This window comes from Oncorhynchus kisutch, linkage group LG30 (genome assembly GCF_002021735.2).
Source record: "Oncorhynchus kisutch isolate 150728-3 linkage group LG30, Okis_V2, whole genome shotgun sequence".
Lineage (NCBI taxonomy): Eukaryota > Metazoa > Chordata > Actinopteri > Salmoniformes > Salmonidae > Oncorhynchus > Oncorhynchus kisutch.
In genome coordinates, this window is record NC_034203.2 from 28,783,480 (window position 1) to 28,797,270 (window position 13,791).

The window sequence follows — 13,791 nt, forward strand, 5'->3', positions numbered from 1 at the left end:
AAGCTGCTTTCTCCAATAAGGACTTTGTACATCAGGAAGTGAAAGCTACTCTCTCCCAGAAAGCCACTCTGAGCTGTGAGCTGTTAGATACCAAGACAGATGTGAAATGGTACAAATATGGCAAGCTACTGACTTGCACTAAGACAGTCCACATGTTGTCAATGAGCAAAGCTTGTTAGCTTGTGATAGAAAATGTGTAGAAAAAGGATGCTGGAGAGTACACCTGTGAGGCTGGAGCAGAGAAGTTGGTCTTTAAGATACAGCTGGCTCTATTATTGTTTCTCAGAAGGCTTCGGAGGCTGAACAGTTGTAAATGTACAGTGGGGAGAACAAGTATTTGATACACTGCCGATTTTGCAGGTTTTTCCTACTTACAAAGCATGTAGAGGTCTGTCATTTTTATCATAGGTACACTTCAACTGTGAGAGACGGAATCTAAAACAAAAATCCAGAAAATCACATTGTATGATTTTTAAGTAATTCATTTGCATTTTATTGTATGACATAAGTATTTTATCATCTACCAACCAGTAGGAATTCTGGCTCTCACAGACCTGTTAGTTTTTCTTTAAGAAACCCTCGTGTTCTCCACTCATTACCTGTATTAACTGCACCTGTTTAAACTCGTTACATGTACAAAATAGACCTGTCCACACACTCAATCAAACAGACTGCAACCTCTCCACAGTGGCCAAGACCAGAGAGCTGTGTAAGGACATCAGGGATAAAATTGTAGACCTGCACAAGGCTGGGATGGGCTACAGGACAATAGGCAAGCAGCTTGGTGAGAAGGCAACAACTGTTGGCGCAATTATTAGAAAATGGAAGAAGTTCAACATGACGGTCAATCACCCTCGGTCTGGGGCTCCATGCAAGATCTCACCTCGTGGGGCATCAATGATCATGAGGAAGATGAGTGATCAGCCCAGAACTACATGGCAGGACCTGGTCAATGACCTGAAGAGAGCTGGGACCACAGTCTCAAAGAAAACCATTAGTAACACACTACGCCGTCATGGATTAAAATCCTGCAGCGCACGCAAGGTCCCCCTGCTCAAGCCAGCGCATGTCCAGGCCCGTCTGAAGTTTGCCAATGACCATCTGGATGATCCAGAGGAGGAATGGGAGAAGGTCATGTGGTCTGATCAGACAAAAATAGAGCTTTTTGGTCTAAACTCCACTCGCAGTGTTTGGAGGAGGAAGAAGGATGAGTACAACCCCACGAACACCATCCCAACCGTGAAGCATGGAGGTGGAAACATCATTCTTTGGGGATGCTTTTCTGCAAAGGGGACAGGACGACTGCACCGTATTGAGGGGAGGAGGGATGGGGCCATGTATCGCGAGATCTTGGCCAACAACCTCCTTCCCTCAGTAAGAGCATTGAAGATGGGTCGTGGCTGGGTCTTCCAGCATGACAACGACCCGAAACACACAGCCAGGGCAACTAAGGAGTGGCTCCGTAAGAAGCATCTCAAGGTCCTGGAGTGGCGTAGCCAGTCTCCAGACCTGAACCCAATAGAAAATCTTTGGAGGGAGCTGAAAGTCTATATTGCCCAGCGACAGCCCCGAAACCTGAAGGATCTGGAGGAGGTCTGTATGGAGGAGTGGGCCAAAATCCCTGCTGCAGTGTGTGCAAACCTGGTCAAGAACTACAGGAAACGTATGATATCTGTAATTGCAAACAAAGGTTTCTGTATCAAATATTAAGTTCTGTTTTTCTGATGTATCAAATACTTATGTCATGTAATAAAATGCAAATGAATTACTTAAAAGTCATACAATGTGATTTTATGGATTTTTGTTTTAGATTCCGTCTCTCACAGTTGAAGTGTACCTATGATAAAAATTACAGACCTCTACATGCTTTGTAAGTAGGAAAACCTGCAAAATCGGCAGAGTATCAAATACTTGTTCTCCCCACTGTATATGTTCTCTACATTGTCTACAAATGTTTTCCATAATAGAAAGAGACGTTATAGTGTTGTCTTTTTTTATTGTTTTGCTAATGTCTGAATTGTCCGTTACCCTGTTTGTTGCATTGTCTTGTCTGAGTCTTACTACTTTATAAATGCAGATGGTTGATTTATCTAGCATTTGTATTGCTTATGTCCCCTAATGTCTGCTGTGTGTATGATATGGTTTGGTTGTTGGGATTGTTTGACCTTGAATGTTATGTTTCTGGTACTATCATGCACCTCCATAATTGTTCCCTCAGAAACTCAAGCAGCTTTCACCAATAAGGACTCTGTACAGAAGGAGGTGAAAGCTACTCTCTCCCAGAAAGCCACTCTGAGCTGTGAGGTATCTGACACCAAGACTGAGGTAAAATGGTACAAGGATGGCAAACTGCTGACTTCCAGTAAGACAGTCTCCATGGAGACAAAGGGCAAGACTCGTCAGCTGGTGATAGAGAAGGTGGAGAAGAAGGATGCTGGACAGTACACCTGTGAGGTTGGAGCAGAGAAGCTGGTCTTTAAGCTACAGGTGACAGGTATGGGACGATTTCAAAGCTGGCTGTCCATTGATGTTTCTCTCAAGGTTTTGGAGGCTGGATGGTTGTCAATGTACTGTGTCTGTGTTCTACGTTGTCTACAATTTTCTTCTCCCAAGGAAAGACATGTTATACTGTTTGTTTTGATGGTTTTGTTAGTGTGGAAGTCTGAATTTTATGTTCTTCTCTGTCTCATAATGCTTTAGAAATGCATTTTTTTTTTAACTTACTTTGACAATATCGCTTGATTTCCCTTTTGTATGTCATGTGCAAGATATCCAAAGGGTTTCTGATTTGGTGTTGGGATTGTTTGACCCTGAATGAATGGTTTCTGGTTTTACCATACCCTTCAATGATTCCCATTCAGAGGCCCAGGCTGCTTTCTCCAATAAGGACTCTGTACAGAAGGAGGTGAAAGCTACTCTCTCCCAGAAAGCCACTCTGAGCTGTGATGTGTCAGATACCAAGACAGAGGTGAAATGGTACAAGGATGGCAAACTGCTGACTTCCAGTAAGACAGTCTCCATGGAGACAAAGGGCAAGACTCGTCAGCTGGTGATAGAGAAGGTGGAGAAGAAGGATGCTGGAGAGTACACCTGTGAGGTTGGAGCAGAGAAGCTGGCCTTTAAGATACAGGTGACAGGTATGATGTCATTGACTCATTCAACCATATTTGTTATACCCAGCACTATCATCACTATGCTAACATGTCTTATTTTTTTCTCTAGAATCCTCTGCCAAGTTTAAGAAGACTGCCGTGAAGGATATATGCAGTGTTCAAGCAAGTGAGAAGATTGTTTTGACCACTGAGCTGACTTCGGAGAGTGCCAGTGTTAAGTGGTTCAGAGATGGAGTAGAGTTGAAGGAAGGCACTAAATATGAGATGAAGAGAGAGGGACATTCTCGTACCCTGATTGTGAAGTCCACCGAAGTCAAAGACAGTGGCACCTACTCTTGCCACACTGATGATGACAAGCTTGAGTTCAAAGTTCAAGTCAAACGTTAGTTAGCATTCATCAGAACAATTGATTGGCGTGTACAGTCAATACTGACATAAGAGCGTGCTTATAAAATGTAGTTAATTAAGTTCTGTCCATGTTTCCTCTCAGATACACCGCTGAAGTTTGTGGTGCAGTTGCAGCCTGTAGCCACAGAGCTGGGTGTTACGCTGACCCTGACCTGTGAACTGAACCAAGCCTCAGGGGACGTACTCTGGCGCCACAACAGTCGTGAGGTCAAACCCGGTGGCAGGTTCTGTGTCAGCGCTGACAGTGCCAAGCGGGTCCTTACCATAACAGGAATGACCAAAGCGGATGAGGGAGAGTACATCTGTGAATGCAAAGATGATAAGACCTCTGCCAAGGTCTCCACCAATGGTAGCTGAGGCTTTACTTTCATTAGATTTAACATTTGGTCATTCATTACTGCAGCATATAGTTACAGACATAAACAACATAGTTAAAGACATATACATCATAGTTACAGACATATACAACACAGTTACAGACATATACAACACAGTTACAGACATATACAACACAGTTACAGACCTGTACAACATAGTTACAGACATGTACAACATAGGTACAGACATATACAATGCAGTTACATACATATTCAACAGAGTTACAGACATATACAACATAGCTACAGACATACACAACATAGTTACAGACATATAGAACATAGTTACAGACAAATACAACATAGTTAGAGGCATGTACAACATAGTTACAGACATATAGAACATAGTTACAGACAAATACAACATAGTTAGAGGCATGTACAACATAGTTACAGACATATACAACATAGTTACAGACCTGTACAACATAGTTAGAGGCATGTACAACATAGTTACAGACATATACAACATAGTTACAGACCTGACCTGTACAGCATAGTTACAAACAAATACAACATAGTTACATACATATACAACACAGTTACATACATATACAACATAGTTACATACATATACAACACAGTTACATACATATACAACATAGTTACAGACATATACAACACAGTTACATACATATACAACACAGTTACAGACATATACAACATAGTTACAGACATATACAACACAGTTACAGACATATACAAAATAGTTACAGACATATACAACACAGTTACATACATATACAACATAGTTACATACATATACAACACAGTTACATACATATACAACATAGTTACAGACATATACAACACAGTTACAGACATATACAACATAGTTACATACAAATACAACATAGTTACAGACAAATACAGTAAGGTTACAGACATATACAACACAGTTACAGACATATACAACATAGTTACAGACAAATACAGTAAGGTTACAGACATATACAACATAGTTACAGACATATACAACACAGTTACAGACATATACAACATAGTTACATACAAATACAACATAGTTACAGACAAATACAGTAAGGTTACAGACATATACAAAATAGTTACATGCCTGTACAACATAGTTACAGACATATACAACATAGTTACAGACATATACAACATAGTTACAGACATATACAACATAGTTACAGACATATACAACATAGTTACAGACATATACAACATAGTTACAGACATATACAACATAGTTACAGACATATACAACATAGTTACAGACATATACAACATAGTTACAGACCTGTACAACATAGTTACAGACATATACAACATAGTTACAGACATATACAACATAGTTACAGACCTGTACAACATAGTTACAGACAGATGCAACATAGTTACAGACCTGTACAACAGAGTTACAGACATATAGAACATAGTTACAGACAAATACAACATAGTTAGAGGCATGTACAACATAGTTACAGACATATACAACATAGTTACAGACCTGTACAACATAGTTAGAGGCATGTACAACATAGTTACAGACATATACAACATAGTTACAGACCTGACCTGTACAGCATAGTTACAAACAAATACAACATAGTTACATACATATACAACACAGTTACATACATATACAACATAGTTACATGCATATGCAACATAGTTACAGACATATACAACATAGTTACATACATATGCAACATAGTTACAGACATATACAACATAGTTACATACATATACAACACAGTTACATACATATACAACATAGTTACAGACATATACAACACAGTTACAGACATATACAACATAGTTACATACAAATACAACATAGTTACAGACAAATACAAAATAGTTACATGCCTGTACAACATAGTTACAGACATATACAACATAGTTACAGACATATACAACATAGTTACAGACATATACAACATAGTTACAGACATATACAACATAGTTACAGACATATACAACATAGTTACAGACCTGTACAACATAGTTACATGCCTGTACAACATAGTTACAGACCTGTACAACATAGTTACAGACATATACAACATAGTTACAGACATATACAACATAGTTACAGACATATACAACATAGTTACAGACATATACAACATAGTTACAGACCTGTACAACATAGTTACATGCCTGTACAACATAGTTACAGACCTGTACAACATAGTTACAGACATATACAACATAGTTACATGCCTGTACAACATAGTTACAGACATATACAACATAGTTACAGACATATACAACATAGTTACAGACCTGTACAACATAGTTACAGACATATGCAACATAGTTACAGACATATACAACATAGTTACAGACCTGTAAAACATAGTTACAGACATATACAACATAGTTACAGACATATACAACATAGTTACAGACCTGTACAACATAGTTACAGACATATACAACATAGTTACAGACCTGTACAACATAGTTACAGACATATGTGACATAGTTACAGACATATACAACATAGTTACAGACCTGTAAAACATAGTTACAGACATATACAACATAGTTACAGACATATACAACATAGTTACAGACACATACAACATAGTTACAGACATATACAACATAGTTACAGACATATACAACATAGTTACAGACATATACAACATAGTTACAGACACATACAACATAGTTACAGACACATACAACATAGTTACAGGCCTGTAAAACATAGTTACAGACATATACAACATAGTTACAGACATATACAACATAGTTACAGACATATACAACATAGTTACAGACACATACAACATAGTTACAGACACATACAACATAGTTACAGACCTGTAAAACATAGTTACAGACAAATACAACATAGTTACAGACATATACAACATAGTTACAGACATATACAACATAGTTACAGACATATACAACATAGTTACAGACACATACAACATAGTTACAGACACATACAACATAGTTACAGACCTGTAAAACATAGTTACAGACAAATACAACATAGTTACAGACATATACAACATAGTTACAGACCTGTACAACATAGTTACAGACATATACAACATAGTTACATGCCTGTACAACATAGTTGCAGACATATACAACATAGTTACAGACCTGTACAACATAGTTAGAGGCATGTACAACATAGTTACAGACATATACAACATAGTTACAGACCTGACCTGTACAGCATAGTTACATACATATACAACATAGTTACAGACATATACAACACAGTTACATACATATACAACATAGTTACATACATATACAACACAGTTACATACATATACAACATAGTTACAGACATATACAACACAGTTACAGACATATACAACATAGTTACATACAAATACAACATAGTTACAGACAAATACAGTAAGGTTACAGACATATACAACATAGTTACAGACCTGTACAACATAGTTACAGACAGATGCAACATAGTTACAGACCTGTACAACATAGTTACAGACATATAGAACATAGTTACAGACAAATACAACATAGTTAGAGGCATGTACAACATAGTTACAGACATATACAACATAGTTACAGACCTGTACAACATAGTTAGAGGCATGTACAACATAGTTACAGACATATACAACATAGTTACAGACCTGACCTGTACAGCATAGTTACAAACAAATACAACATAGTTACATACATATACAACACAGTTACATACATATACAACATAGTAACATACATATACAACACAGTTACATACATATACAACATAGTTACAGACATATACAACACAGTTACAGACATATACAACATAGTTACATACAAATACAACATAGTTACAGACAAATACAGTAAGGTTACAGACATATACAACATAGTTACAGACCTGTACAACATAGTTACAGACACATACAAAATAGTTACATGCCTGTACAACATCGTTACAGACATATACAAAATAGTTACATGCCTGTACAACATAGTTACAGACATATACAACATAGTTACAGACATATACAAAATAGTTACAGACATATACAACATAGTTACAGACCTGTACAACATAGTTACAGACATATACAACATAGTTACAGACATATACAACATAGTTACAGACCTGTACAACATAGTTACAGACATATGCAACATAGTTACAGACATATACAACATAGTTACAGACCTGTAAAACATAGTTACAGACATATACAACATAGTTACAGACATATACAACATAGTTACAGACCTGTACAACATAGTTACAGACATATACAACATAGTTACAGACCTGTACAACATAGTTACAGACATATGCAACATGGTTACAGACATATACAACATAGTTACAGACCTGTAAAACATAGTTACAGACATATACAACATAGTTACAGACATATACAACATAGTTACAGACACATACAACATAGTTACAGACATATACAACATAGTTACAGACATATACAACATAGTTACAGACATATACAACATAGTTACAGACACATACAACATAGTTACAGACACATACAACATAGTTACAGACCTGTAAAACATAGTTACAGACATATACAACATAGTTACAGACATATACAACATAGTTACAGACATATACAACATAGTTACAGACACATACAACATAGTTACAGACACATACAACATAGTTACAGACCTGTAAAACATAGTTACAGACAAATACAACATAGTTACAGACATATACAACATGGTTACAGACATATACAACATAGTTACAGACATATACAACATAGTTACAGACACATACAACATAGTTACAGACACATACAACATAGTTACAGACCTGTAAAACATAGTTACAGACAAATACAACATAGTTACAGACATATACAACATAGTTCCAGACCTGTACAACATAGTTACAGACATATACAACATAGTTACATGCCTGTACAACATAGTTGCAGACAAATACAACATAGTTACAGACATATACAACATAGTTACAGACACATACAACATAGTTACAGACATATACAACATAGTTACAGACATATACAACATAGTTACAGACGTATACAACATAGTTACAGACGTATACAACATAGTTACAGACATATGCAACATAGTTACAGACCTGTACAACATAGTTACAGACATATACAACGTAGTTACAGACATGTACAATATAGTTACAGACATATATAGCATAGTTAGATATATATAACATAGTTACAGACATGAGTATCATAGTTACAGACATGAGTATCATAGTTACAGACATATACAACATAGTTACAGACATAGTCAACATAATTACAGACATATACAACATAGTTACAGACATATACAACATAGTTACAGACATATACAACATAGTTACAGACATATACAACATAGTTACAGTCATATACAACATAGTTACAGACATATACAACATAGTTACAGACATAGTCAACATAATTACAGACATATACAACATAGTTACAGACATATACAACATAGTTACATGCCTGTACAACATAGTTACAGACATAGTCAACATAGTTACAGACATATACAACATAGTTACAGACACATACAACATAGTTACAGACACATACAACATAGTTACAGACAAATACAACAAAGTTACAGACGTATACAACATAGTTACAGACACATACAACATAGTTACAGACATATACAACATAGTTACAGACAGATACAACATAGTTACAGACATAGTCAACATAATTACAGACATATACAACATAGTTACAGACATATACAACATAGTTACAGACATATACAACATAGTTACAGACACATACAACATAGTTACAGACATATACAACATAGTTACAGACACATACAACATAGTTACAGACATATGCAACATAGTTACAGACATATACAACATAGTTACAGACGTATACAACATAGTTACAGACATATACAACATAGTTACAGACACATACAACATAGTTACAGACATATGCAACATAGTTACAGACATATACAACATAGTTACAGACGTATACAACATAGTTACAGACGTATACAACATAGTTACAGACGTATACAACATAGTTACAGACATATGCAACATAGTTACAGACATATACAACATAGTTACAGACACATACAACATAGTTACAGACCTGTAAAACATAGTTACAGACATATACAACATAGTTACAGACATATACAACATAGTTACAGACATATACAACATAGTTACAGACACATACAACATAGTTACAGACACATACAACATAGTTACAGACCTGTAAAACATAGTTACAGACAAATACAACATAGTTACGGACATATACAACATAGTTACAGACATATACAACATAGTTACAGACACATACAACATAGTTACAGACATATACAACATAGTTACAGACACATACAACATAGTTACAGACCTGTAAAACATAGTTACAGACATATACAACATAGTTACAGACATATACAACATAGTTACAGACACATACAACATAGTTACAGACACATACAACATAGTTACAGACACATACAACATAGTTACAGACCTGTAAAACATAGTTACAGACAAATACAACATAGTTACAGACATATACAACATAGTTACAGACATATACAACATAGTTACAGACATATACAACATAGTTACAGACACATACAACATAGTTACAGACACATACAACATAGTTACAGACCTGTAAAACATAGTTACAGACAAATACAACATAGTTACAGACATATACAACATAGTTACAGACCTGTACAACATAGTTACAGACATATACAACATAGTTACATGCCTGTACAACATAGTTGCAGACAAATACAACATAGTTACAGACATATACAACATAGTTACAGACACATACAACATAGTTACAGACATATACAACATAGTTACAGACACATACAACATAGTTACAGACCTGTAAAACATAGTTACAGACAAATACAACATAGTTACAGACATATACAACATAGTTCCAGACCTGTACAACATAGTTACAGACATATACAACATAGTTACATGCCTGTACAACATAGTTGCAGACAAATACAACATAGTTACAGACATATACAACATAGTTACAGACACATACAACATAGTTACAGACATATACAACATAGTTACAGACATATACAACATAGTTACAGACATATACAACATAGTTACAGAAATATACAACATAGTTACAGACGTATACAACATAGTTACAGACATATGCAACATAGTTACAGACCTGTACAACATAGTTACAGACATATACAACGTAGTTACAGACATGTACAATATAGTTACAGACATATATAGCATAGTTAGATATATATAACATAGTTACAGACATGAGTATCATAGTTACAGACATGAGTATCATAGTTACAGACACATACAACATAGTTACAGACCTGTAAAACATAGTTACAGACAAATACAACATAGTTACAGACATATACAACATAGTTACAGACCTGTACAACATAGTTACAGACATATACAACATAGTTACATGCCTGTACAACATAGTTGCAGACAAATACAACATAGTTACAGACATATACAACATAGTTACAGACACATACAACATAGTTACAGACATATACAACATAGTTACAGACACATACAACATAGTTACAGACCTGTAAAACATAGTTACAGACAAATACAACATAGTTACAGACATATACAACATAGTTCCAGACCTGTACAACATAGTTACAGACATATACAACATAGTTACATGCCTGTACAACATAGTTGCAGACAAATACAACATAGTTACAGACATATACAACATAGTTACAGACACATACAACATAGTTACAGACATATACAACATAGTTACAGACATATACAACATAGTTACAGACATATACAACATAGTTACAGAAATATACAACATAGTTACAGACGTATACAACATAGTTACAGACATATGCAACATAGTTACAGACCTGTACAACATAGTTACAGACATATACAACGTAGTTACAGACATGTACAATATAGTTACAGACATATATAGCATAGTTAGATATATATAACATAGTTACAGACATGAGTATCATAGTTACAGACATGAGTATCATAGTTACAGACATATACAACATAGTTACAGACATAGTCAACATAATTACAGACATATACAACATAGTTACAGACATATACAACATAGTTACAGACATATACAACATAGTTACAGTCATATACAACATAGTTACAGACATATACAACATAGTTACAGACATAGTCAACATAATTACAGACATATACAACATAGTTACAGACATATACAACATAGTTACATGCCTGTACAACATAGTTACAGACATAGTCAACATAGTTACAGACATATACAACATAGTTACAGACACATACAACATAGTTACAGACACATACAACATAGTTACAGACAAATACAACATAGTTACAGACGTATACAACATAGTTACAGACACATACAACATAGTTACAGACATATACAACATAGTTACAGACAGATACAACATAGTTACAGACATAGTCAACATAATTACAGACATATACAACATAGTTACAGACATATACAACATAGTTACAGACATATACAACATAGTTACAGACACATACAACATAGTTACAGACATATACAACATAGTTACAGACACATACAACATAGTTACAGACATATGCAACATAGTTACAGACATATACAACATAGTTACAGACGTATACAACATAGTTACAGAAATATACAACATAGTTACAGACACATACAACATAGTTACAGACATATGCAACATAGTTACAGACATATACAACATAGTTACAGACGTATACAACATAGTTACAGACGTATACAACATAGTTACAGACGTATACAACATAGTTACAGACATATGCAACATAGTTACAGACATATACAACATAGTTACAGACACATACAACATAGTTACAGACCTAAAACATAGTTACAGAACTATAAAACATAGTTACAGGACATATACAACATATGTTACAGACATATACAACATAGTTACATGACACATACAAACATAGTTTAGCAGACACATACAACATAGTTACAGCACCTGTAAAACATAGTTACAGACAAATACAACATAGTTACGGACATAATACAACATAGTTACAGAACATATCACCAACATAGTTACAGATCAACATACCAACATAGGTTACAGACATATACAACCTAAGTTACAGACACATACAACATAGTTACAGACCTGTAAAACATAGTTACAGACATATACAACATAGTTCAAGAACATATACAACATAGTTACAGACACATACACATAGTAACAGACCACATACAAACCAATAGTTACAGACACATACAACATAGGTTACAGACCTGTAAACATAGTACAGACAAATACAACATAGTTTACAGACCATATACAACATAGTACAGACCATATACAACATAGTTACAGACATATACAACATAGTTACAGACACATACAACATAGTTACAGACATATACAACATAGTTACAGACCTGTACAACATAGTTACAGACATATACAACATAGTTACAGACATATACAACATAGTTACAGACCTATACAACATAGTTACAGACATATACAACATAGTTACAGACCTGTACAACATAGTTACAGACATATACAACGTAGTTACAGACATATACAACATAGTTGCAGACACATACAACATAGTTACAGACATATACAACATAGTTACAGACATACAACATAGTTACAGACATGTAAAACATAGTTACAGACATATACAACATAGTTACAGACATATACAACATAGTTACAGATATACAACATAGTTACAGACATATACAACATAGTTACAGACATATACAACATAGTTACAGACATATACAACATAGTTACAGACATATACAACATAGTTACAGACATATACAACATAGTTACAGACATATACAACATAGTTACAGACATATACAACATAGTTACAGACATATACAACATAGTTA

At 34.8% G+C, this 13,791-nt stretch overlaps 1 protein-coding gene across 11 annotated transcripts in view; it reads left to right on the forward strand.

The window, feature by feature from the left end:
* Positions 1-13,791, forward strand: part of LOC109874533 (obscurin) — a 134,593-nt gene that overhangs the window by 16,289 nt on the left and 104,513 nt on the right. For 10 of the 11 annotated variants that reach the window (XM_031809833.1, XM_031809839.1, XM_031809841.1 and 7 more), the window contains exons 14-17: positions 2,219-2,494; positions 2,862-3,137; positions 3,223-3,495; positions 3,604-3,870. In XM_031809833.1, the coding sequence (XP_031665693.1) occupies positions 2,219-2,494; positions 2,862-3,137; positions 3,223-3,495; positions 3,604-3,870 (1,092 nt within the window). The remainder of the gene's footprint in view (positions 1-2,218; positions 2,495-2,861; positions 3,138-3,222; positions 3,496-3,603; positions 3,871-13,791) is intronic. The other variant, XM_031809834.1, reaches the window with a different exon arrangement.